This window comes from Cotesia typhae, unplaced genomic scaffold, assembly GCF_013202065.1.
Source record: "Cotesia typhae breed Kobodo isofemale line unplaced genomic scaffold, CoteBio_Ctyphae contig_43, whole genome shotgun sequence".
Taxonomy (NCBI): domain Eukaryota; kingdom Metazoa; phylum Arthropoda; class Insecta; order Hymenoptera; family Braconidae; genus Cotesia; species Cotesia typhae.
The window spans coordinates 515,737-542,667 of NW_027423752.1; the positions used below are offsets into that span (position 1 = coordinate 515,737).

General features: G+C 29.1%; 1 protein-coding gene across 3 annotated transcripts in view; it reads right to left on the reverse strand.

Annotated features, from left to right (window-relative positions):
- LOC141528481 (cytotoxic granule associated RNA binding protein TIA1-like) overlaps positions 1-26,438 on the reverse strand; it is a 47,911-nt gene extending 21,473 nt beyond the window's left edge. For all 3 annotated transcript variants that reach the window (XM_074244551.1, XM_074244552.1, XM_074244553.1), the window contains exons 1-2: positions 25,690-26,438; positions 9,167-9,254 (exon numbers count right to left, since the gene is read on the reverse strand). In XM_074244551.1, the coding sequence (XP_074100652.1) occupies positions 9,167-9,254; positions 25,690-25,846 (245 nt within the window). In that variant the 5' untranslated portion in view covers positions 25,847-26,438. The remainder of the gene's footprint in view (positions 1-9,166; positions 9,255-25,689) is intronic.
- Positions 26,439-26,931: the final 493 nt, after the last annotated feature.

Consider the following 26,931-nt stretch of genomic DNA (forward strand, 5'->3'; position numbering starts at 1 on the left):
TCTCTTTCCTCCTAATAAATATCTGGTTTCCTTCTCTCAATCCTATTCCGTTGGTCTTTCTCTCAATTCCCGGTCTCTCTTTAATCAAAAATTAATTTACCGGAAATGCGCGTGCGTAGTAGATGTCGCCCCCAAGGCTTAATCCGCAATGTGTGGTCATTTTAAATCGGTCGAAGCGAAATAATAAAAAGGAAAATTTATATATATATATATATAAAGTTCGATATTTTGAATTCAATATTACACAGTTAAAAAATAATTGTTTCAGGCGATTTATCTCGAATATGCTGTAGTATACTTTACTTGTAATTTTGAATATTTAACAACAGTGGATTCGAGTTCAAGCCCGAGGCAAAATAAATTTAAATTAATATTATATAAACAACTATTTTTATTATTTAAAATAATTTTAGTTGAACAGTTGAATTTATCAGCCGAGATTTATTAAACATTATTACACTGGTGTAAATTTTAATGTATGTTGTTAATTGACTTTTTAAAATTTAAAAACCGGTTCGCCAGAATTAAATAGAATGATAAAGTTCCTACGTAATAAAGTTTGATAACGCTAATAAAAAGTTATAATTCATATCTGTAGTTAATTTTAAAATTATTACTTCATTATGAAGCTCTGAATAAATGGAGTGTAATTACATTTTGTACATACATTTTGATGTTCTATGACATATAACGTGTATAATATAATATGTTAATCAATAGATTAACGGTTGTGAATTACAGTTACAGTTTTCGAAAATAAAATTAGACTGAGTTGAATTTTAAAATCAATTGCATGGATTATGGAGAGGAACTTTGACTGAAAATGATCAAATTATCATTAATGCTTTCTATAATTGATAGGAAATAATGTTATTTTCAAATTTCAAAGTTTTGAATATATTTCATTTAAGTTAATTCATGGAAATTTTAGTATTTGCAAAGTAAACATTTCTTCATTCAAGTAAATGTGTCAAGTAAATGAATAATTGTATAGAGTTATGGAAATAATCTCACCCAAAATACACAAATAATACATATTTGGTCCGTACAAATGTTTGCTTAATTCAATTAAACGTCTGTACAGTAAATATACTGAAAAAAAATTACTTGTTGATTCGAGGGAAATATTGTTGATAAGGAAGAAATTATTTTGAAGAAAATTGATTGTTTTGATTGAAAAATTTTATTAAAAATTGATTTAAAAAAAATTTTTTTTTTTGCTCAAGAAAATAATTAGGAAGAAAAATATTTTCTTGGCTCAAGTGAACCTCTTTTTCTGTGAGAATTTCTTAAATTTATTCAAACTGAGCTTTTTAAAATTTTTAGCACAATATTTTACTTAACTCGAATAGTTTTTTTTTTTTTTTTCAGTGCAGTAAAAGTTTTCCAATAACTAAAAATCCATTTAAAATTGCAAAAATAATTCACTGCACTTAACAATTAAATTTGACCCTATTTTTCCGGTCAATTGGTTAGATCGTTTAAATAAAACGGAAGTAACAGTATAACAGTAGAATCGTTAAATTTAGATGTATTTTTATCGCAAGTAATTGACAGGTGACAGTAGATAAATTTTATTAATTAAAACAATAAAAAATAGAGAGGCATTATCGTCAGTATAATTTTTCTAACGAGTGTTGGTTTTAATTAAAACGTTAGTTTCGGAAATAGTCGGGTACTTGAACAATTAGTTGAACTTTTTGATCAGCTATCGTGGTCATCGATTGACAAAAAAAGCACCGGGGAAAAAAAAAAAGCAGCGACGAGTGAAGGGAATAAAAAGGGAGGTCCAAAGTTAAATCCACGTGTTCGGAATAGGCTGGGGGAATTAGGATCGGCAATCGGAGGTGCACTCGATAACTATCAGATCGTTGAGTACTGCTGGCAGAACCGCAGACCGTTCATTTTCCAACATTCGAGTGTTTCCGTGTGTCCCACGACCTGAATGGACCTACTGAAAATCCACAAATGTGTTTTCGCTTGTTTCCTACGCTCGATTGCTATTGTGTGCATGTTCGCCGAGCTTCGTAAACCGCTCTCTACTTTGGCTAGTCTAACTAATAGCCTGGGTACATGTGTGCTTTATAAATGTATGTTTATTCTCATATATATATGTGACTATATATCTATATATCTAATACACATCTTTTATGTATACAGAGATTCAACTATTCCATATTAACTATAAGTACATGTACTTTTATAATTAAAATGATAATAATAAAAATAATAATAATAATAACACTGCCCAGTATTAACTTTGACATTTTGCATCTTCCAAACGTAGTTAGGAATAAACATGTATCTCCGGTGAAGAAGGGATGGGATTTGGCCACTATATTAAATTATTTAATTTGTTTTGTAATTCTAAAATTTAATTTCTCTATGCTTCATTCACCATCAAAATTATACTTAAAAAAAAAAAAATTGTTTTGTCCATACTTGGCTTGAGGTTCAGCAATTTTAAAAGCCCAGACGGAAGGATGTACATAAAATCCATCGAGGAAGAGTTATGAACTCTAAAATATTGTAATAAATTCGATATTCTACATTTTAGATTTTAGATTTAACATTGCGACTATGAATATCAAGTAGAGCGTCTTCGAGGTGTATAGATACCCGTAAATCAATTTAACTTGATGGTTCTTAATTGTTTTAAACATTCTTGTTTGGTTACCACGATAATTTTTATCCTCTAAAGTTTATATCTCTTTTTCCCTCAGAACTCAACAACTATTTTTATTTCAACAAAACATTTGTTATTTCATTAAAAAATTTGTTTCTTTAGTCTGGATGTTGACTAAAAATGGATGGTTATATGGAACCAAATATGTATTTATATCTAATGAGAGTTGAAAAAAAGCTCAAAGACAAATTTACAAAAAAAAAATAATAATATAACATTAAATGTCCAATATCTAAAAAGGTTGTGGCATTTTTCCGTTTTCCATAATGCGAATAGAAAAATATTAATATAATTATTCGTTTTTATGTCAGCAACACGTTATACTTCATACTCTTGGGAATATTTGAATACATCACTTGAATGTTGAAGCGAATTAAATTATAGCAAATAAAAAAAAGTAAAGAACGTGAGTGAAAAATTTTATAAAGTAAACATACAAGACACTTTCTTTTATCAGTTAACTTTATGTGGTGCTACTTAAAAGTCCTGAATTTAAAATCCTTCTGTATATACATATATATATATGATCTAGATTTTGTATAAATATTAAATACGAATAGAATATAAATAAAAATACTGATGTATAGATGTAGACACGCGTTTATACATAAATAAATATATAATGCACGTGGATAAAAAATAAAGAGATAGACGTGTGGAAGAGAAGGTGGGGGTGGGAAGTACTGAATAGTTTTTATGTCTGTTATGACATCACATCGTTTCTTTTAAAAGTCCCAAGTGCTTGCAAGCCATCGAGCTTTGTACAAGAAAGTAACTAAAGACCGGAAGGTAAGAGAGACACGTATCATTGTGCCGTCGAGTAACTTGAATATTTCAGCTGGACAGCACACCCGCTCTCTACCTTTACTTTTCTAGCTGTTCTCGTCTAATATATATCTATATATACATATATATTTGCTTTACTGCACATATAATACAAACTAAACTTTAAACTTCAACTTGAGTTTCTTCAGCTTTAAATGTAGCTGCACCTTCTTACCCTTTTTCTCTCTCTCTTTTTCTGACGTTAAACTCGTATACTCTAAGACTTTTATATTCAGGGAGTATGAATGGGCGAGCTATACCTAGACAAGTCAAAAGGTCTCACCCTTGTCATTTTTATTTCACATTTACTTTTCGTATTCTCGCATTGTCAGTTTAAGTGCTAATCGGTCTTTTGAAGAAGGTATACATTTCACAATAGAGCTAAATAATAATAATAAAAAAAGTTATAAAAATTTTTTAAAGTCATTACTGTGGAAATAGAAAAATTTTGTTTATTTTTTCCCAGGCTCCATTTATTTTTTCCCGTTAAAAGTACTTTTATTTAAAGTCTAAAGTTTTACGTCTTATTTATTTATTTATTTTTTTCATTCATGGATTGTCTCTTTATGGTTTATTTAGAGTAGATTTTAAAAATTTTTTTTTTAAATTATCAAATTTTAATCTTGTTTCAGCTAATTAAAATTCATTTTAGTCTTAAAAATATTATTATTAAAAACATTTTTATGAAAAATCAACTGATAATTGTTATAAAAGATTGAATTATACTTAAAAAAAAAAAATAAATGGAGCTATGGACGTAAAAAATCAACCAAAGAAAGTGAACAAAGTGAGATAATAAAAAATATGTATAATATAATAATAATAATAAATTATTAAAATGGAGTAAGTGAATAAATATGTATATAATCGTGCAAAAGATATTTATATTGATATTTATTAATATAATAAGTAATAAAAGAACATTTATATCGATAAACATTTTATAACAGAATTTATGCCCCGACAATATGAAAATATATAGGGTGAGTAATGGAGAAGCTTGTATAAATAATAAATTTATATAAATGACAATATTTGTTTAAAAATATTGCTCTTTTGACTTTTTACTCGATCGCTCTATTTTTCATATCTCAGTTTATTTTTAATAGTTTTTTTTTGGTTATCATTTTGTCCCCGTTTGTTCACAAGTACTCTCATTTGTCAGGTATGAGACAAACAGCATCGGTGATGGGTTGCTGGCTCCACTCAGCAGTAAAGAGAATATCCAATGCACTTTACTTTCATCCTAGATCTCGTAGCTCGATATTTCGTGTAATCAACATATGCGCTGTTTGTGCTTAAAAAACATAATAATGATGCCCTCATAATGAAAATGATAATAATAAAAAAAATAATAACAATACAATTGCATCGATAAAATGTACAACGAACGAATGGAAATTGAAATGGCATTGAATTAATTAACTTTAAATATAAAAATAAAAGGTTAATGTTGTACGAATTTATAATGTATGAATGCCGTAAAAACAAATTTTATTTATTTTTTTTATTATTCAATATTCATTATTCATTGTTAAAATAAATTACTTTATTGATTCAACTATTATTGTATGATAAAATACGAATAATTTTCGTATTCAATTATTTTTAACGTTATTTTTAAATAATATGAAAATTAAAATGTTAATATTTAACTCATTTTCTAACTAAAAGTCAAGTCATCATATTTATTCGGGAAAATAAATTTTATTTAGTCTAGAGAATCTCTTCAAATTTTTTGATTTTTTTACATTCAATAAGTTTATTAATTTTATTAATAAAAAATTTCAATTTATGAAAGAAAAAATTTATATATGATCTCTAGGGTGTGTCAAAATGTAACTTCCGTGACAGACCTCTTAAAATTGGAATTTTGAGTTCCGCTTTTAACAGGAGTTGTGTTTGGGCATTTCCGGACATGTTTGAGCGTAAGAGATTAATTTGATTCTCATAGAATTTTTTACATTTGTCACATTTGATTATCTATATTATCATACATGATTATAAATTGTCACACGTGGACATATATGATCACAAAAGATCTTCCTTATCAAAAAAAAAAAAAAAAAGTGATAACAATTTTTAGCCGTCATCAAAAGTTTAATACCATCCCGTATTTTATTTAGCCCAACACAAGGAAAAAAAACAAGGTTTTATCATCACCGGTTACAAAAGCCCATCAATTTAGTATCACATCTTTTACCCTTCCATAAATAATAAAGAAACAAAGAATAATACAATGAAACGGACGAGAAAATTAGGTGAAAAACAGTAAGAGGCGATAAAACAAAAAAATAAACAGGACTGGGCTAATAAAAAAGTTGAGTAAAGTAAAATAAGGTAAAATTTTTCATCTTAAAGTTGACGTGAATTCGGGAGGTAGTGATAAACGAGTAAAACTGAATATTCCAGGCAGTGATGAGCTATATGTATGTATATATGTGAGTATATGTACATATCTGTATATAGAAGTTGAAGACGGTCATAACTATGTCACAGAGCTCCGGTGAAGCGAATTCTCTTGGGCTATTTGGTGCCGGGGAGTTGGGGGGCTGGTTGGGAAGGAAGGATCGAAAGGGGATGAGACCCGTAACGTTCTAGTACTTGCTCTACCGAGTGGTGTAGAGCAAGTACGAGTAGAGCGTCGGTCGACGGGCGATGAAATGGGTGGGTTAAGTTTACGAGGTCAGTTTGTCGAGAGGTGGTCGCGGATGCAGACGCACGGGTGATTCGGTTGGATATATATAGTTATGTAGTTCCAGATCTCCGCCAAAGGCTCTACTCCTGCGAACTATTCCTGGTTTTGCTGGCGAGCAGAAGTCTAACCATCGGTATCTCACTCCTATTCCCGGCCCGAAGCTCAAAATTAAAATTCTGACAACGCTTCCTTTTACCAAGTATTACTGTACCTCGTCTTCGTCTCTCTGACTACACACTCACCTATCTATGTGATGTTCAATGTTCAATGCTGAATTTTATATGTATGTGCATGTGTGGATAAGGTATTCCTACAACGGAAATCAAGACTTCTGGATCACTGGTTTCGATTATCTGTATACATATATACCTATTACACACCTTAAATACGAAATTTTATGGGTGTGCTTCAAATTGTATCTATAGGTCATACGGTACAATAAATCTACTCGTAAAATACTCTCGTTTATTACCGATAGTAGGAAAGTTGCTAAATGAGAATTATGCAGCTTAGAGGTCGAGTTTTGTTTTTTTTTTCTGGGTCAATCACCTTTATTTGCTTGCATTGATAAAAAACTATCTTGTTTTAAGAGATAAAAACTAGGCGATTCAATTATTGCACTTTAGAAAGATATCGAAATTGAATTCCCAATTTATTTTCTCACCAATGAACAGAGTGTATTAAATCGAAATTTTGTGAAAAAAAATTTTTCAAAAAAAAATTATCTCAATTTTTTGCCGTGGCGCTAAGGTAACACCTATAATCTGACACGCGGGGGGCCAGGGTTCGAATCCGGTCGTCGGTATTTTTCATTTTTTTTTTACGTGTTTAAGAGGAAGTTTTAAATTGATTTAAGCAAGTTCTATTTAAAATTCATTCAAAATTGAGAAAAAATTAAAAAAAAAAATTGTTCTTTCAAAAAAGAAATTTTATAAATCTTCAACCATCAACGCTTCGGTCTAATTTTCAACAAGCTTTCAAAAATTAATTACATTTGATATAACTGGCGGATTGATGAAGTAGAAATGTCGAGTGTCAAAAACTAGCGGACTTGACTAAAAAAAAAAAAAAAACGAAATCAAATGAAGAGTGAAATTAATAGTGATTGATATTTTTCTTAGGAGCTTTCAAGCTGACATTTAAATGCACATTTTATAAATGATCGAGAGTTTTGTAAGAATAATATTCTACTCTACTTATTGATTCTTTTTCTACCGAATTTAACACAATTAATAGATTAATAATCTCAACAAAAATAATAATAATAATAATAATAGACCAACTGATTAAGGATGTTAAAAAATTAAGATTAAAAAAAACAATCGACTAAAAATTCTATAAACATTCTGAATGTCAGGCCGTGTGAATAAACGATAATAAAAAATGCAATTTAGTTTCAAAAGTTAGTGGTATTAAAGTCAAGTGACATATTTATAAAATCAATAATAATTGAATATAATTAATTATAATAAAACTTTTGTAGTTGAAATTAGTTTAAAAGTTGTACTATCAAGCATGAGTTAAGTGAGTAATAAAATACCATTAAAAAAATTTTTAATTTATTTACTTGTGCGGGTAAAAATTACAAAAAGATTTCAAAGTAAATAAATGAAAAAATAAAAAATTAAATTATTAGCGAATTTAAAATTCAGAGCTACTTGTTGTGGACTTTGTAACCACGAATAAACTCACCGTGTAAATAAAAATTGATTCTCTTATGGACAGATTCTCTTGATAATGATTCCATGCCCCCGGAAGGATGTACAACAATAATAACAATATAACAAGAATAATAGTAGCTATTATAACATCAGTAGTAATAATAATGATGACAGAAACAGAAACAACAACAAAAACAAAAATAAGAACTCTGCGGGTATCTAATATTTTTATGTAGTTTTTTCAACAGAACCACTCATTACACATTTTTTTGGTCGATTTTTGTTCTAGCGGATGAAATTAAATATTTTTCATCAATCCATTGTTGTTTTTAGTTTTAATAGTTTATTATGATTATAATCATTATCACGATATTTTTTACTCACCTACTTTTATTTAGTTCCAGTTTATATTTTTTTTTTAACTTCAGAATGGTAATTTGATGTTACGAGAAGTAAACAAATAAGTATGGACAGACCAAAACTTAATTAAACTGCGACGAGAGTTTTCCCTGTTATATTATGTAATGTTATATTTTATGAGTGTTATTTCTCGGAATATTGTTCCAGGGAAACCCGGGGTTTAAATAAGAATTTTTTGTTCATATTTTTTGTAGTGACGGAGATGCACACCTCAACGCAAGTCGGTTTCATTTTAAGGGTGTACTTACTTATTTTGGTTGTTAATTTTTTGATGGCTTGTGAAAGTCTATTTCAATTTGTTCTGTGAAATAATTTAAATCATTTAAAGAGTAATTTTACACACGGATAACTCGAAAAATATTAAATTTTTTTCTTCAAAAATTTTACTATGTATTCTTAAAATATTTATAAATAAGCTCTTAAAATTTCAAAACAATTGATTTAGTAGTTTTTTTTATAATTCCAAAAAATCGCCTTTTTTTAGTGTTCACAAAGTGAAAAATAAAAAATCTTTGTCTAATCACTAAAAATAGACATAACTTTTAAAATATTGATTTTAAAAAAAAATTATATGAATTAAAAGTTGTAGCTTAAGAAATTTCTGACACATAATGTTTTTATACCATGGATCTATCTTTAGTATTTTAGGATATACAGTGTCGCAAGATTTAGCACTTAAATAATCAGAATAAAAAATAGTTGTAATTTTGAGGTGTGCGTTTTCAAACTAAATTCATCGCAAAAAACATTGTCTATTCCTAAAACGGTGTATTATCTCATCCGGGTTTTCCTGTATATTTATGTGTACTATTTCACAAAAAGTAGTGTTGAACAGATGGTTGGCATTAGGTGTTAAATAATCCAACAAAAACTTACGAGATTTCCCCAAATGGAGCGAAGGCTTCTCTCAATGTCTGCGTCTCAATCTCCGGGCTCAGGTCCCCGACAAATATGTGATAGTGTTCTGTGACAACAAAAAATATAACAAACAAATCATTATAAGACAGTCTTATTTCAAGGGATTTATTTTTTAAAAATTACAGTCTTTTGTTTCAGTATTCGGTATCATATCCATTATTACATCAAATATATGCCATCAAATATATTCTGGTACACTTCCTCACTCTTACTCTAATGGAATTTTTAATTAGGTCACATTTTTACTTGCATAAAAAAAAAAAACAAATTTTAATAAACCGCTTAAATATTTTATTTTAAAAAGTATCTGTAATTAAAGCGCAAACTTTATTCACTTCTTGAAAAGTTCTTTCGTAAGCTTCTTAACCTTCAAATATTAAATCTATTTTGATACATCCGAAATCCATTTATGATTTACTGTACAGATAAATCGGTTCAAAACTAATAATTTTAAAAATATTAAATATAAAGAAAAATTGATTCGGGAACTAACAAGCACAAGTAATCTAAAAAGTAAGGATCAAGAAGCTTTAACTTTTAAAGTTTCACTGGAAGATTCTGATGGCAACTACGTGTCGACTTAACTTCAAATCCCTGTCTCAACGGAATTAATTACTTGTGTGATTAATATTCTGAATTAATCGATATTTACTTTCATAATTCTTATCACAAACTTGCTATAAAGTATTTTTGTAAATTTTAATTTTAATATTTTCAGCTTATCAACTATTGTTTAAATAATTTTTATTAAAATTTACTCGAAAAATATTTATCAGGATTGCAAAAAATTTATTTTTTAAGTATACTTATGTCACTTAATTTTTAATATCTATAGAATCAGTTAAAAGTTTGGAAAATCCAAAAGTGCACGCCTCATAATCCCATTTTTCATAATACAAGGTTCATTTTATTTAAAAATATTTTTTTATACGTAAAAAGTTGTATGAAGCTGAGAAAAAACAAACTTTATTTTTTCCTCTAACTCTATTATACATCAAACATAAATGAACACTAGTAAGCGGACACGAGAATAAATAAACTCGATATTGGCTCAATTTTTTGATTGATGTTGTCATGTCATAAAGACCGATAAAAATTTTTCGTGGACGTCAATTGGTTTATTTGCGAATGGGTGTAATCACAGTAATTCTTGAAAAACTTGGTCAATCACAATTATTTTTTTTCCCATTTGAAATTCACGAAGGCGTGAATTGAAAATTTTGAAATTATTGTTTCAAAAATAATAAAATAAAGTAGTTTTATTTTTAATTACTTTAATTACAATTTTTTTAATTATCTGAAAAGTAAAAAAAATTTATTGTGGTTTCGTGTGGAAGAAAAAAACGCATATATTTTTATTGTGTTGACGTGATTGAAAACAACGAAGAATAAAAAATCTTACTGACCCGTGAGATATTTTTCATATTGAACAGTGGTGTCATCCGTCAACTCATAAATTGTAATGATTCATGAGAGCTCAATAATTCATATTTTTTAAAAAAAGTCGAGCTGTGTAAAAAGTTAAAACACAAAAACGGAGATATCCAAAAGCTACAATATTTTTTAGTCATTCTGTTCGTACCAACGTAACAGTGCTGGTAATACAAATGTGCTTTAACAGACTCCTATCCGGAGCAACCTGGGTTTCTACCTTCCCTCATACATGTATATGTATATACGCTTTATGTATTTATAATACTCGCATATATATACCTAAAACTAACTACCAAGTCATGTCAGACTTTGACAAGACGGATCGTTTGCATTGATAAGGAGCTTGTTCAACTTGTAATTCTTAAGAAGCTACCTCCAGCTCCGTGCCCTTCTTTCTATTTAAAATAACTTTCAGGCTTTATTCCTGCTAAAATCAAACTACCAACAAATAAAAAAATTTATTTATTCTCAGTCCTTATAATGGAACACTCCCTCGGGTTTTTCATTTCCAGTTAAACTTTAAATAACAACTGATCATTATCAAATAAATGTCTCCAAGCCCAACCAATCCTCATTTTAAATTTTAAATCAACTAAAATTTCTTCTCGTTTTCCAGCAAAAGTTTCTTTTGAATAATTTTTATGCTTAAAAATTGAAACGAACTTTTTTCAAGTGAAATTTAATTTCCTGAAAAAATATCCCTTGAATTTTCATTTGAAATCTCGCTATCCAATAAATCGCAATTCTTAATTAAAATTCCATTCGAACTTCAAAGATACGGTAAACTCAATAAGAACCGTTTGTACAGGAAATATCTCCTGTAATTTTGAACCTGTACTAGACTCAAAATTTTCATTCAAGAAAATACCAAATTTTGAAAAACATTATTAAATCATCAGCAAAGGTCTTGGCTTTAATTTGTGCTTTTTCAAGGTTTCATATCATTCTCACCAATAGTCAATTTATTATTTTTTATTTTTTAAATCAAGTATGTTCTATTGAAAAATTTTCTCACCCTAAAAATAATATCCCATCTTAAAATTCCACATTTAATAAAATTCATCTATTGAATTTATTCCAACGATCCCGCAAGTTTTGGAATCTATAAAAAAATCCACTTCCATTTCGGCTACCGAATGGTCTTTTTAAAAAAGTTTCCTTGGGTCTGTCTGTCTACATCTGGCATTGTACCACACAGAGCTCTCAAATGAAATGAGTGAAGAATGCCTAGCATAGAGAAGAGTCAGCAGCGCATCGTAAATTGGTGGATAGCCGAGCCAAAAGAAACTAAACTAAACCAAACCAAAGATAAAAAAAAATAAAAACAAAGCGTATAAAGCGACTCAAAAACAGTTAGAGAAGCAACGATAGTGGTGTCCGTTTGTAAAAGTTAAACTTTAAAGGCGGCGCCGGCGCGTGCTCTTGTATGATCCACTGTATATAATGGTACATAATGCTGTACTAGTAGTAGACAGATCTGCGTTCGCTCATACACCACAGTACAGTAATAGTAATAGTACACAACACTGTAGACATACTACTGACTACAGAGTACCGAGTGCAGAGCAAAGTGTGTAGTGTATAGTGCGGTGTGCTGTATTATATATGTAGGAGAGACTGAAAAGAGACCGCCTAGAAAGTGGAGGGTGGTTTGTGTATATACATATACACATATATAAATATAACTGAGAGCAGAGCCGTGTACATATATAAACCATTAAAAAAGACTGTTTTTATTTCGGCACGATTCAATGCATTCTATAGTACTGTGCGCTGTGAACGGGATAGAATCCTGTTTGGACTAGTGTATACCTTCCGGCGGTATCCACTCCTCATCACCTCATTCTACCACCCTCTACCCCTCCGCCCTTACCCGGTCAACCCCTTGCCACGTTTATTCATTTTCTCTCCTTTCCACTACTACTCACTACTACGCCACTAACATTTATATCTTGCCTCTTCCCTTGTGCTTTTCCCATCTATATCTCCATTTACCAGCCTTGTACTCTCTCAGCAAAGCTCCACAGCATTCCGCTGTTGAATGGTCTCGGCTATTGATACCTCGATTATTTAATCCATGTTCTATGTATGATCAATTCCGAGTTATAAGTTATCAATAAATTAATATGAAATTGGTTGCCGCGGGAGATTCTCTTGAGAGAATCTATTTTTCAACGGCAGTTAATTGGTTTGTCGGGAAAAAAATTTTTGATTTAGTCAGGCATGATTTTTGATGTGTCCAGATATAGTTTGCATTTGGTATGTCCATTTACAATTTTTTCATCAAAAGTAGGATGAAAAATCTCCGACAGAGGGCGGATGGTCGCTGAATCTTCTCGTTATTAGAGAGTTAAGTTGTTGAATAAGAATTAATCACGATATTTTTCTAAAAAATTTGACTTTAAAACATTAAGCTGAATTTTCATAAAAATTATTTTGTTTTCAAGTTTTGTTGACGAATCCTGACCATATTTAATTCAATAAAATTATCTACATTATTAAAAGAATAAGCAAAATTTTGAAGAAATTTTGAAGAATAAGCACATAGTGACTGCAAGGTTGCTAGTTTATTTTAATATTACTAAAATTAACTTTAACATAGCAATTTTCATGATTTCTTGACAAATAAATAAAGATTGAGAAAATTGATCAAAAAATGCTACTTGTAGAAATTAAAAAAAATATTGATACAATTTTTTTTTAATATTAAAATTTTTTTTTTTTATAAAAATAAGAAAAAAGTTTAGATTGATTTTTAAATCTATAAATAGGCATTTTGTAATTTAAAAAAAAAAAATTAACAACTGTTTTTTTATTTTTATTAAATCTCTGGATTAAATCAATTAAAAATCACTCACTCCGCAAATTTTTTACAGTGTAATATTATCCGATTAACTTTAATTGATAAGCTCATTAAATAGTTTCGGTGTGCTGGAGTAGAACTTAATTTATGCATGTTGAGTCTAGAAGTAAAATAGTTTAATTTTGGGTGTTCATAATAAGAAGATTAAAAGTATTCCTGAAGTATTATATTGAAGCTTCAAGAGTAAGTAAAGACTAAAGACTAGAGATTGAAGATTTACGACAAAAAATCGTTACTGGGGCGTGATAATTAAAAGGGCTTATTTGAATGAAAATTTATTAGTTGTAAGAATGAATCGATAATATTAGAGCGGAGAGATATAATACTGGACCGCGTAGAGGAGAAGCAGAAATAGGAGGAGAGTTATATTCAAGTTTACCCCAGTGTAGTATACACACTCTCTCACTATGAAGGTAAATACGGGTAGTAGGTATACACAGGATTATGTATTAAGTATATGTTATGTTTACCGTTCACTTGTCTGTCCGAAATCCTATGTTTATTTGCGGTTCAACACTCATCCATTCCGCTGGATTTGTTATGTAGTTAACCCGGAGTTCAAGAACCATGTTACATATTTACTGTTAGCTTTATTTTGCCCCGTCTTATCAACAGATTATTATTTTTATTAGCCGTGTCGAAATTATTAATTATTGCGCTTACCAAATTTTTAGTTTTTCAAATAAAATAACCCTTTTATTTAATTGAGCTTGATTTTTAGAAAAAATATAAATTAGTGATTGGGAGTGATGAAATTTATTTATAAGGGTTAGAAAAATTGGTGAATTTATCACCGGTGAGTGAAAAAATATTTGCTGAGCTAGATTTTGTTTACCGTCACCGTTGGGACGCCGAATATTTGGCGGGATTTAATCTAGTTTGCAGAGGATTTTTACGGACGAATTTCTTGGTAATTTTACATAAAATTACATTGTGCAAGCTTGCTTAGTTTCGTACATCCTAGAAATTTCGTGGTAACATTTTTCGACATGTTTTTATAGAATTATTAAATGTATGATGCATGAAGGATAACTTTTTTGATATTAAAATTAACAAAGTTTCAGAAGTTACAAGCAATAAATTTTCAAATCGTATAGTGAAAAAAAAATAGTTCTCGCAAGAAAAATATTCTTGAGAAAATATACTTCACTTTTACTTCAAGATATTCAGGTTGAATTAATTCAAGAAACTTACAAATAGAATCAAGAAAATTAAACTTAAGGATAAAAAGGGAAAATTTCCTAATTGAGCATTTTACTAATTTAGGCAAATAATTTTTTTTATTCACTTAAATTGATTTAAAACATAAGCAAATTTAATTTTACTGTTAGATCTAATCTATACCAGAAGTAAAATAAATAAATAAATAATTTGAAGAGTTTGATCATCTTAAACCAAACAGAAAAATTCTTAAATCAAGAATGATTTCTTAATTAAAGAATTTTCTTATTTGATCCGATATAATCAAACTCTTTAAAATGATGTCCTTGGCTCTAGAATTTTCATCTTTAACCAAAAGTTAATTTTGTATCACTATATTTACTAGGGTGGGTCAAAAAAATCGAATAATTTATTTTTGACTTTATACTCTGAAAAATAGGTTCGTAGACACCTAAAAAGAATTCTCTCCAAGTATAAGCTCTTAATTATAACGGGAAGGTCCTCCGCTTTGCGGGTTTCTATTTTTTTCGAATAATCAGATAAAAAAATTTATATCTCGCTTCCAACTGCTTGGAAAAATATTCCGTGGCATAGATTTTGTGAGAAATTGAATGCTTTACAAAAAAGGTCTCTTATGACTTTTTCAAAAACTCAACCGATTAAAAGATATTCATAGTTGAAGTTTGGCTATTTTAAGGAAAATATTCGTTTTTATTATGAATTTTATAAGTCGATGAAAAAAATTATTTCGGATTGCGGAACTCATGATTTTGTAGGAAATTTACTGCTCTACAAAAATGGTCTCTTATGATTTTTGATTAAGTGAAGCCGTTACGAGATATTCATCGTCAAACATTAACGAATATCAATATTTCCAGTTTTTGATCAATAATTCGATAAATTTTAATTTAAACTATGAGTTTCAGGAAAATTTACATAAATTTGAGTTTCGATCGATAAAGAAATGTTATAATAAGTTAGATAAAGAATTATTGGAATTATCATTGATTTTCCTTGGAGAAATGCCTCAAGAAAAGATTTCTTTCAAACGTCCTGGTGCTGTTCATCATGCTAGATGGATGGCTAAGGCCATTTATAGTTTAAAAATGTATCTATTCAGAGATGAATTCAAACTCTCTCAGAAAGAATTGCATGGTCTTCGTCATTTCTGTATTTTTATAGTCACATTGTATTTAAAAGCTTGGTTTTCATCAACTTCTGCAACAACTGCTGCTTATCATGACTTGCAGTTTATGAAAAATTTATTGGAGTACAAACATATCAATCCTTTGATTTCTTCAGCTACGTGTGAAAAAATGATTTCGCACTTATGGTATTTGAGCGATGAACTTGCCATTTTATCACTGTTTGACGATGGCGTTCCATTAGAAGTAAAAAAACGTATTGTTGAAGCTGTTAATACTCGTGAAGGTACAGATTCTAAAGCTAAAAGATTTGTAATTGCTAAAAAGATTTGAATTCATTGGCGCAGAGAACTCTGAGTGACTTTGTGTCTAAAAAGTCATTAAATCTTTTCAAAATCTTCGATCTACCGTATGACTTTCTTGATGTCGATGTTGAATTATGGCCTACTAATGAGAGTTATCTCGAAAATAAAGAATACTTTCAACAACTAAAAGTTGTCAATGATTCAGCAGAGCGAGCTGTTGCATTAGTCAGTGAATATAATCAATGCTTGACAAAAATGAAGAACAATTCCAGTACTTATTGCAAGTTGTCAAAGAACATCAAAAACATTCCCAAATTGTAATAAAAGAAATTATTTATAGTAATAGCGTACTGTTATGTTAAAAATATAGACAATTATATTGCAATTGATAATTCAATAAAAATTTATCTATAAAAAAGTTAAATACTGGTTGTTTCTCACTTGATTCAATACTTTTCATATTAAATTTGACAAAGAAATATGTCATTCACTTCAAATTAAACTAATCATTGGCTATATGTCGAAAAAATGCTCTAATTTCTTGTTTTAATGCAATCAAACAAGCTCAAGACTGAAAACAATATTAAAAAAATTGTTTATAACATTTCTTTATCGATCGAAACTCAAATTTATGTAAATTTTCCTGAAACTCATAGTTTAAATTAAAATTTATCGAATTATTGATCAAAAACTGGAAATATTGATATTCGTTAATGTTTGACGATGAATATCTCGTAACGGCTTCACTTAATCAAAAATCATAAGAGACCATTTTTGTAGAGCAGTAAATTTCCTACAAAATCATGAGTTCCGCAATCCGAAATAATTTTTTTCATCGACTTATAAAATTCATAATAAAAACGAATATTTTCCTTAAAATAGCCAAACTTCAACTATGAATATCTTTTAATCGGTTGAGTTTTTGAAAAAGTCATAAGAGACCTTTTTTGTAAAGCATTCAATTTCTCACAAAATCTATGCCACGGAATATTTTTCCAAGCAGTTGGAAGCGAGATATAAATTTTTTTATCTGATTATTCGAAAAAAATAGAAACCCGCAAAGCGGAGGACCTTCCCGTTATAATTAAGAGCTTATACTTGGAGAGAATTCTTTTTAGGTGTCTACGAACCTATTTTTCAGAGTATAAAGTCAAAAATAAATTATTCGATTTTTTTGACCCACCCTAATATTTATCTAATTCAACTCCTCCAGCACATCGAAACTATTTAATGAGCTTGACAATAAAAGTAAATCGGATAAATTACTATTTAGTTTTGGATAAAAAGTTGTTTCAAGTACCGTAAATTAACAGAAGTTAAAAAATATAAATGGGTGTTGTGTACTTTTTAGAAATATCACTATGTACTTTGTAACTATTCGCAGTATGTATGCATGTATATTTATAAATATACATGTATGTAATGTGTGCATGAATGTAAATGAGATTGTCCATGTAAATGTTCACGACCTCATCCCCTTTTTAGTACTGTAACGCGTAGCATAAAAGGACATTTAAATTCTTCGACACGTAGCTACGACCCAGCTATTTTTTGTCCTCGAAAAACTCGAATTCCTATTCGGTAATACAATCGAGTTGAGATGTGGACACGAACAGCATGAACAAATCTACCGAACAATCGTGACTGTTGTAAAACAAAAATAAACAAATAAATAAATAAACATATATAGTTCTATAAATGTTTAAAGAATAAGAAAAAAGCTCAATAAAATGTTCCAGCTGTAAATTTAATGCACTTTTTATCTCAATCTTTATACGCAAGGTCTTAGGTCTTGTGTCTTATATTTCACTGATAGGAACGAGATACTATTTCATGAGTCACGTGGTTTAATTTTTTAAAGAATAAAGCGTGAATTTTGAAAAAGAATTTTCTTTTTATTTTTTGGTCTAAATTAAGTAACTCCAAAAAATAAATTCTTACTATTTTCGTGGAATGTTTGTGGAATATGGAAGATGAAGACAATTTGAATAACTGGTTCTAAAAAAAATTTGACTTATTATGAACTCCATCCTTGGTAAATTTATAAGGAATTCATAAAAGGATCATTTTATTTTTATTATAATAATTCAAGTTTTTAGGAGTTTCGAACGAATAACTTGTATTTTAGATGCAAAATTATTTTTAAGGTACTTGTATTTATTATTGATTTTACAGATTTTTTACAGTCGAAATTATTTAAAAAATTATTCATGAAAAAGGAACCAGGAATGCAAGCGGATAATTTTTGCTCTTTATTCTCGACTTCTATTATTTTGATTTAATTAAAGCTGAAGCAAAATTCTGAAGATAATATTTTTTTTTTTTCAGTAGATGATCATAATTTTATAAAGTTTGGAGTACTTAGTAAATTTATTAGAGAAAAATATGTAAAAGCTAGAACTTTTAGTTTGTTATAAAAATTGTTGGGTATTTTTTTTTTTTTTCTATTTCAAACTTCTCTAGGTTTTGTTCGCGAATTTCTTAAATCCTAATAAATCAAAATAAAATCCTAAGTTTGTCCTGCAAACAGCTTAAAATATTTGGGAATGTAAATAGAATAAATTATTAGTGTATATCTAATAATATTAACTATGGTCTGTGTAATATAATTATCATAACGCAATATAATATAATATAATTTAATGCAATAATATATATTTAAATAACGCGTAGAGTTAGCGGAATGAAATAGAATGAAAATTATCTGATGCATAACTTACAGTGTGCCGGTAAATTATTAATTAGCTGAAAATTAGTAAAATGTAGGTCGCCCAGAGGAGAGTCCCAGTAGAGTGTACTATATAGTGTGTAGTATTATACGTAGTATGTAGTCCGTAATGTGTAGTACGAGTATATGAGTTGCTTGCGCGGCAAGTATTTGACGCTAATGCGTAAAGTCCGGGCCAATCGCCAAGCTTTGCACGATGCAGTCCCATACCCGACTCCATTCTCGAGTTATATTTCGCTTTTCTCCACCTAACCGCCTTGTATTTGTATGGCAGCAGGTTATATGGATTTTATCTTGTAGAAATGAGACTAAGACCGAGACTCTGAGAGTAGAAACAAGAATAAGAATAAGAATAAGAATAAGTTTAAATAGAAGTACAAGTGTTGGTGAAACAAGTAGAGCCAGCCTTTCATTTTGTTCTCAGCCTTACAGTGTACTGTACTCCATAATACCTTTGTTTAGTTTTTTTGTTTCACTCTTTTCATTTTTGTTTCTCCGTCTACAATTGTTCGTACAATAATCGAGATGAGAAGTAGACAATGAGAAAACAATGAGACACTTTTGTACTCTAACTAAATGGACAACTTGATCGATAACTTATTATTATTATTATTATTATTTAATGGAATAATCTTCTATCCAGAGTCGTGTCTCTTAAATTTATGAATTACTATTAGTATTAATATTAATATTAATGTTATTGATTTTGTATTGTGCAAATGGGCGTGTATTAATATAATAATGACATAATTGTGAGTCATGAGATTGGTTTTGACAGGAGTAATATTTTTAACAGTAATGAATAAATTAACGAGTCCACTGTCTACCCTACGCTAATTTAATCACACTATTAATAATTTGTTATAAGGTATAAATATTAAATAGACTGGTGAGTGCTGTTTGCGAATTTTCGTCTGGTTCGAGTCAGTTTTATTGTCAATTTTGCTAATTACTAACATAATAATAATAATAATAATAATAATAATAATAATAATAATAATAATAATAATAATAATAATAATAATAATAATAATAATAATAATAATAATAATAATAATAATAATAACAATAACATGTAATATATATATTTTCGGTCATTGTTAACTGACAAGGGTTGATTATTTGTCCCACAAACACCCACAGTTTTGATCGATTGCAATGTAATGGTAAATATTATTATGCTCTGTAAATATGGACATAATTGACTAATTATTGTTGTGGTTATTGATTCAAAATTTTGATGTTGCAGGATTTAATGAACCTGAATTGTATTTTTGTCTGATTTTTTTCCAGTAATTATGTAATTTAAATGTTCATTGGACCAAAAAGTATTTCAGTGGAGAGAAATATTGTTGGTACAAAAACAAAAATTATTTTTACGAGAACTTTCGAAAGATTTTGCAATTGAATTTTTAATTTATTTTGTCATTAATGAAAAGAGTGTTTTTTCTTAAGAATTTTCTAAAAAAAATTAAAAATATTTTATTGTATAATATTTATTGAAATCATTCAAAATCATTCTGGGTTCTAAGGTTTAGATTGAAAGCATCCTGAAATACCGTAGGATGTAATAAAAAATAATTTATTATAAAAAAAAAATAGTAAATCTACACAATCACGATTTTTTAACTCGCGCAACAATTATCAGCATAAAAATCACCTCACGGTGTTCAGGCCGTAAAATCGGTCGTTTAAAGATTTAGCTGGGTCAGGAGTATCGGAAAATTCCTTCAGACACTTAAATAATTTTAACTGCCCTGCAGAATCACCCGGGTTTATTACATCCATAAAAAAAGGATTTAATTACCATCAAATGTTTAATTCCAAGTGACATGTAGGGAAATATTTATTCCCATGTCTCTCTCAGCAATCCGTTGGCTGTCAGCAAAAAAAAATTACAACCGGGATGAGGGGGGTGTCATGTCGGAACAAAGAGGGAATTAAATCTGAGCGAGCTTTTTATTTAGAATAGTTTTTAATTTTTGCTAAAAGTGAGACTGCAAAAGAAAAAAAACATGTAAACATAAATGTAAATATAAATAAAAAAAAAGAAAAAAGTATGTAATGAGTATACAAGAGTAATAGCTACATAGAAGCATATATATTGTAGTGTAAGGCCACACAAAGAATATTAAAGGTCGAGTTGAAACAGTGAGTGCAGAATATGAGACGTTGAGTTTCCTAGTTTTCTCATTTGGTATGCTGCAGACCTTCCGACGGTACCGTTCCTATCTATTATCCTTTCTTGCTTTCCAACTTTCTTCAATCTAATAATTTTGCTCTTATTTTATCAATTTATGGATTTGCCCTCGCTTTACTCACTTTCGAATTAGTCTTATATGAATCATTGAATGCACTTCCACATGTGAAAGATATATACGGCATCCGATCCCCGTTAAATTTTAATAAATCACCCAACCTAAACGCCACGGGCCAAATTGATCGCTCAAATCTATAATTTTCACAAATCATTTAATATGAGAAACTACTTTATTTCTCCAGTTACTTTTTTTACTGATAAAATACTCTGCTGACTTACGATTTCGGCTTTTCTCATTTACTTTATTATTATTATCATTATTATTATTATTATTATTATTATTATTATTATTTTAAGATTTTTTTAAGACGCTCAGTTCTAATGTTACGGAGATCTGACGCTGTGAGCTTATAATTTTTTTCTACACGGGTAGTTTTTATTCGTTTAAAAATTACAAAATCCGTTTTTACATCCTCCAAAATCAACGTTAACGTTTTCCTTAATTTTATGTAACAAATAAATTTTTATATTATAAAGAAATTGCATCAATATTTTTTTTTCAATTTCTACAACTAGCATTTTTTGACAAATTCTCTCTATAATTAATTATTTGTTAAGAAGTCACAAAAATTGACGTATAAAAGTTAATTTCATTAATATTAATTTAATTAATTTAATTTAATCAATAGTAGTGATGTTAATGATTTTTTATTTATACTTTAATGTCAAGGTTTATCAACAAAACTTTGAAACAAAATAATATTTTTAAACATTTAGTTCAATGTTACGAATTTAAATTTGTTTGAATGTATTATTATTATATTTTTTTGTTGACTTAAATAATAATAATAAATTGCCACGAAAAAGTCACACTAATTGCATGCCTGCATTAACTAAAAAACTCACAAAAAAAAGTCTCATGAGTCAAGATGGATTATAATGGGTTATAATGGACAAATGACAAATGTCTAAAGACATTAATTACAACTTATTTTATTTAACGAGCTTTTTTATCCTCGTATAAAAAAAAATTCCTCACTATTTTTATTATCTATTTTTACTATTGAAAATTAAATATTTTTTTTTTTTTTTTCTTCATTTTTCAGAGAACTGTTGTCTGCTACAAATACAAAAAAAAATAAAATGGACTTCCGAAGGATGTGCAGTGAATTTCAGGATGAGGAAGATCCGGATAAAATTGTAAGGATTTAACGATTAAATTTATTTCCCTAGTAATTAAAGTATTTAATTAACTAAGCAGCTTGAAAAAGGTTCATTTATTTTTATTCTATTTAGTTTCTCATAAATTCGGTTGAGAAATTCAAACTAATGATTAAAGAAATAAAATTCAAAAGATAATTTAGATCTTCAAACAGAAATAATTATATCAGCAGTATCTCGCGATCAATTTAAAAAAAATTCTACAAGGACCCTCGGGAGCTTTTACAGTAAATTAAAATGTAATTCAATCGAATATTGAAACAAAACAATAATTATTTAGCCATCGTTTGACGACTGCTCACGAAACAGCAATGGAGCTTGAGTGTTTCTTTGGTACATTATATATATGTATATATTTATTCAGTGCCTTGAAGAAATATAACAACAAAATTAAATTTAATCTAAGCTATTATTTTGCTCCATCACCGACTCAATTTAACGAGCCATTGTTTGTGTAATTATAGCTTCCCCTGCATCGTTCTGAGTATTCATAAATGCTTGTACTTTTGATTAAGATAAAAAGTCTCATGATTGATTACAAAAGTTAACTCATTGTAAAACTTGAAACTGCTGACATTCGTGTCCACCCACACTACATAAGCTTTAGCACAACCAGTCAGTCGATAATAAAAAAAGTCGCATTAATCCCTATCTTCATCCACATGCAGACATACAGACATACCCTGTAAAAAATCAGGAGTCAATTTTGACTCCCATAATTCGTAGTGAATACTCAGTTTTTTTTTTTTTTTTTTTTTTTTTTTTCGAAAATCATTCGAGTACGATGTTTTTAACTTAAAATTAATTTTTGTAACCTGAAAGAAATTTTTTATGTCAAATTACGGAAAAAATTTTCAACTAATGAATTTCGAACTTAAGTTTGTAAATATTAATTGTATTTTTCTAAAAAATTTGACTTTGAAACTTGAACATTGAACTAAATTTTCATAAAGATTATTTTTTTTCTTTTTGATAAATTTTGACGTAAAAAAAAAAAATTAATACATTATTAACATTACTATGTTTAATTAAATGAGACTAGCAACCTTGCAGTCATTATGTGACTGCCGTGACTTGTGAACTATAAATAATTGAAGTTTTACTTTAAAATAAAACTAAAAAAAGGGTTATAATAATTTTTTAAATCTCTAGTTACGCGTTTCGTCATTTTTCAGCGAATAATAACTATATAACTATTTTTATTCAATAAAAAAAATAAATAATTCACTCCGTGGAAGTTTTTCCATCAGTGACATAAATAAAATCTTTCTCGGGATTAAATGAACTGAAAATTATTCACTCCTCCGATTTTTTACAGTGTATAGACAGACATCCACACATTCGATAATTTTCTTCAGCAATGAATTTATTATGACAGGCATGTCTATGACAATTTTATTCGACTTCCGAGGAAGTCGTTGTCGCCGGGACAAATTGATTGATGATGAACAACTGATCATGACCAACGATCGACCGATTGTTAAAGCAACTCGTGGGAAATGGCGGCGAATCAACCATAGGCGTCCACATAACATCAAGGCGACTATTATTTACGCGAGTACGAGGGTCGGGACTCAATTTAACAGAGCAGACCAGACCAGAGGGCTTCCATCACACACACTGTTGTAGTACACCTCGCATTAACTCAGGATACAATATATATACACTCAAACAATTCAATCCTTCTCTCCCCTTCTCTATCTCTTTCGTTCTGTCTCTGTCTCTGTCTCTGTCTCTGTCTCTGTTTCATCCCCTGAAAAGAGGCTTCGTGATAAATTCTTATAAATCAAAACAAACACGCTATCCCATTTTCCATCTTATATATTTTCATGTACTAGCATTAACAAGACCTGTTTCCCTAGTTTATCAAGACTTAATATTTTTAGCATTAATATTTAACTACCTTCTATAAATACAACTGCTCATTAAACTCTAGTTAAGATACTAAATTAATGCTGACAAGAAATAATTATTAATTGCTTAATAATTGAGACGTATTTTTCTTCGTTGGTTACAATTAAAATAAATCCAAGAATATTACAGTTTTTAGGTTTTTAATTAAAGAAATAATTAACGCTATCGCGATCAAGGAAATGATAAATTTGATGCGAGATTTGCGGATGTGATTTAATTGTAGAATTGAAAAAAATTTTGTTATAACAATTTTGCACCGATGAAAAAATTTATTTTGTGTACACTAGGGTGTGCCAAAATGTAATTTGCGCGATGGACTTCTTAAAATTGCAATTTTGAGTTCCGCTTTTAACAGGAGTTGTGTTTGGGCATTTCCTGACATATTTTGAGCATAAGGGATTTATTTGATTCTCATAGAATTTTTTACAGTAGCTTTGTTTGGATACTTCTGGTCAAATTTTGAAATTTCTCTAAAATCAAAATACATCGATTTATGTAGCTTGATATGTCCTGATATGATGTAATCATAAAAAAAATTTGATTTTTAAAAAATTAAATTTCATAAAATTTTTAAGATTTAAAATTCTTCAAAATAAAATTTTGACTATTCTTCAAGAATTTGAAGGAAATGAAATAAAAAAGAAATTTACTGTTACGACAATTTTTCAATTCTCAGCAACTTCATAAAATAAATGACAATATGATAGTTTGTTTTTAATTTCCGGAGTGAAACAAATAAAATAAAATACCTATTAAAGTACCATGAAATTGGATAGACAGATTGTCAGAGAATTGAAGTAATTATAATTGGTTGTTTTTAGTTTTTATTGATGGATCGACTGGCGTAATTATGCGAGGCTGTGTCGCAATAATTTCACAAGGAATAATAGCATTGTTTTGGACTCTGTTTCAATGGGTTTGTCCATCATTATCACAGCGACACGATTAATTATGAGCTTAATAGTGTTAGTCGTTGTTTGTTCGATTTGATGATTAAAATTTTAATTATTTGCGGCAACAAAGTTAGTGTATTCTTTTGAGCATAAATTTGAATTATTTTGTCGGTAGATGTTGGATGAGTTAGCAAATAGAGAGTAAATGCCACATTAATTATTTAAATTACATTCGTTTGCGGTACTTCAATGGAAATTCTTTGAATTCTTTGAGGATTCTAGTTTCAGTTGAAAAATCCAGTGGTTCTATTTTCAACAAGTCTGCTTTTGAACTTGAAGAAATTTTTTGCTTTTTAGCTTTTTGTGGATGTTTATTATAAAATTCCCCGAGAAATAATGATCGAAATACTAAAAATAAAAGAATAAAAAAAATTTTGGCTTAACCAAGTAACTTTTTTTACTAAAATTGATCAAGTGAAATGTAATTTTATTTCTCTGTTTTTGAAAATATAAAATTTTCAAGAAATAAAAATAAAACACTAAATAAATTTACTCACGAGGATTTTGATAATAACCAGTGGAATTAAACCGTGACAATGCAATCGCCTGAGAAATTTTGGTATGCAAGGCAGTGATGTAGGAATCCGCGACGTCGTAAATTAAGTAAGATCCGTAGTACCGTCCCCGGTTGTTCATTTTAGGTTTGCGCTCCATCACAAATCACAGAATTAAAAACAAAAAAAAAATAAAATAAAATAAAAAGCACTTGAAGCAAATGAACAAAATCAAACATTCAAAAAACAGTGGAAATATTCGATCCCCAAGGAGGCAAATTATGACTCATGATTGATGCTATTACTCATGAGTGATGACATTTGATTGGTCTGCGAACAAATGGTAGCAGTTGGCTCCAGTTCTGGGTGCATTGGTGCAGCTCCAGAGTTAGGAGATTAAAAAAACATATGGGAATACTATATGCTATACATAACAGCAGTAAAAGCGGCATAGCTGTAGCAGTAAAAGCAGTAGCGTAAACGGCATCAAGTTTGCCGGTGGCAGGGCGGCATATCGATAGCCTGGTGCACTGTGCACTGTGTAGTGTGGCTTTGTGTCACGGACGAGCGTATTCCTCCTTGGGTACTTCTCGTATATCACTGAAACTAGGACACACCTATTCGATCGATTTACGCGCACGCAATGACCGTCAGTCGCGTCACTGATTGTATTTCACAGTAGAACCATTCTCGCGATCCGCTCGTATATTCCGACATGAAATGCTTAATCGCGTATCTCTAATGTCCTTCAATCTGATCTGCTTTCAAGCTTAAAACTTTATCAACACCAACATATTTCGTTTGAATTGTATTCAATATTCAATATTCAATTTTCGATATTATAATACTGTAATTTCATCCTATGATCATTTATAACACATAACAGATAAATTTAAGGAAAAATCACCCTCACTTGAAGTAATCCATTTATATTGTATAAAACTTTTGATTTACATCAGAGTTTTCGGTATTGGAATGGTCAGACATTGCACCATTTAATTTCCTTCAATTGGTATGAAAGGATCGAACAATCGTCAAAATTGACCTTTTTTTGTGGAAAATTAAATTTTCAACAAGAAAGGTATCACATGATTTTTTTTGTATGTATCTTCAATATTTAACTCACAATTTTTATTTTAACTTTTTATAAACTAACACTAGTTATCCTTTTGACAGTGGATGTTATCTCAGCACTTTCAGTTAGAATTCTGGCCAAAAAATAAAGATACGTCAAAGTTGATAAGG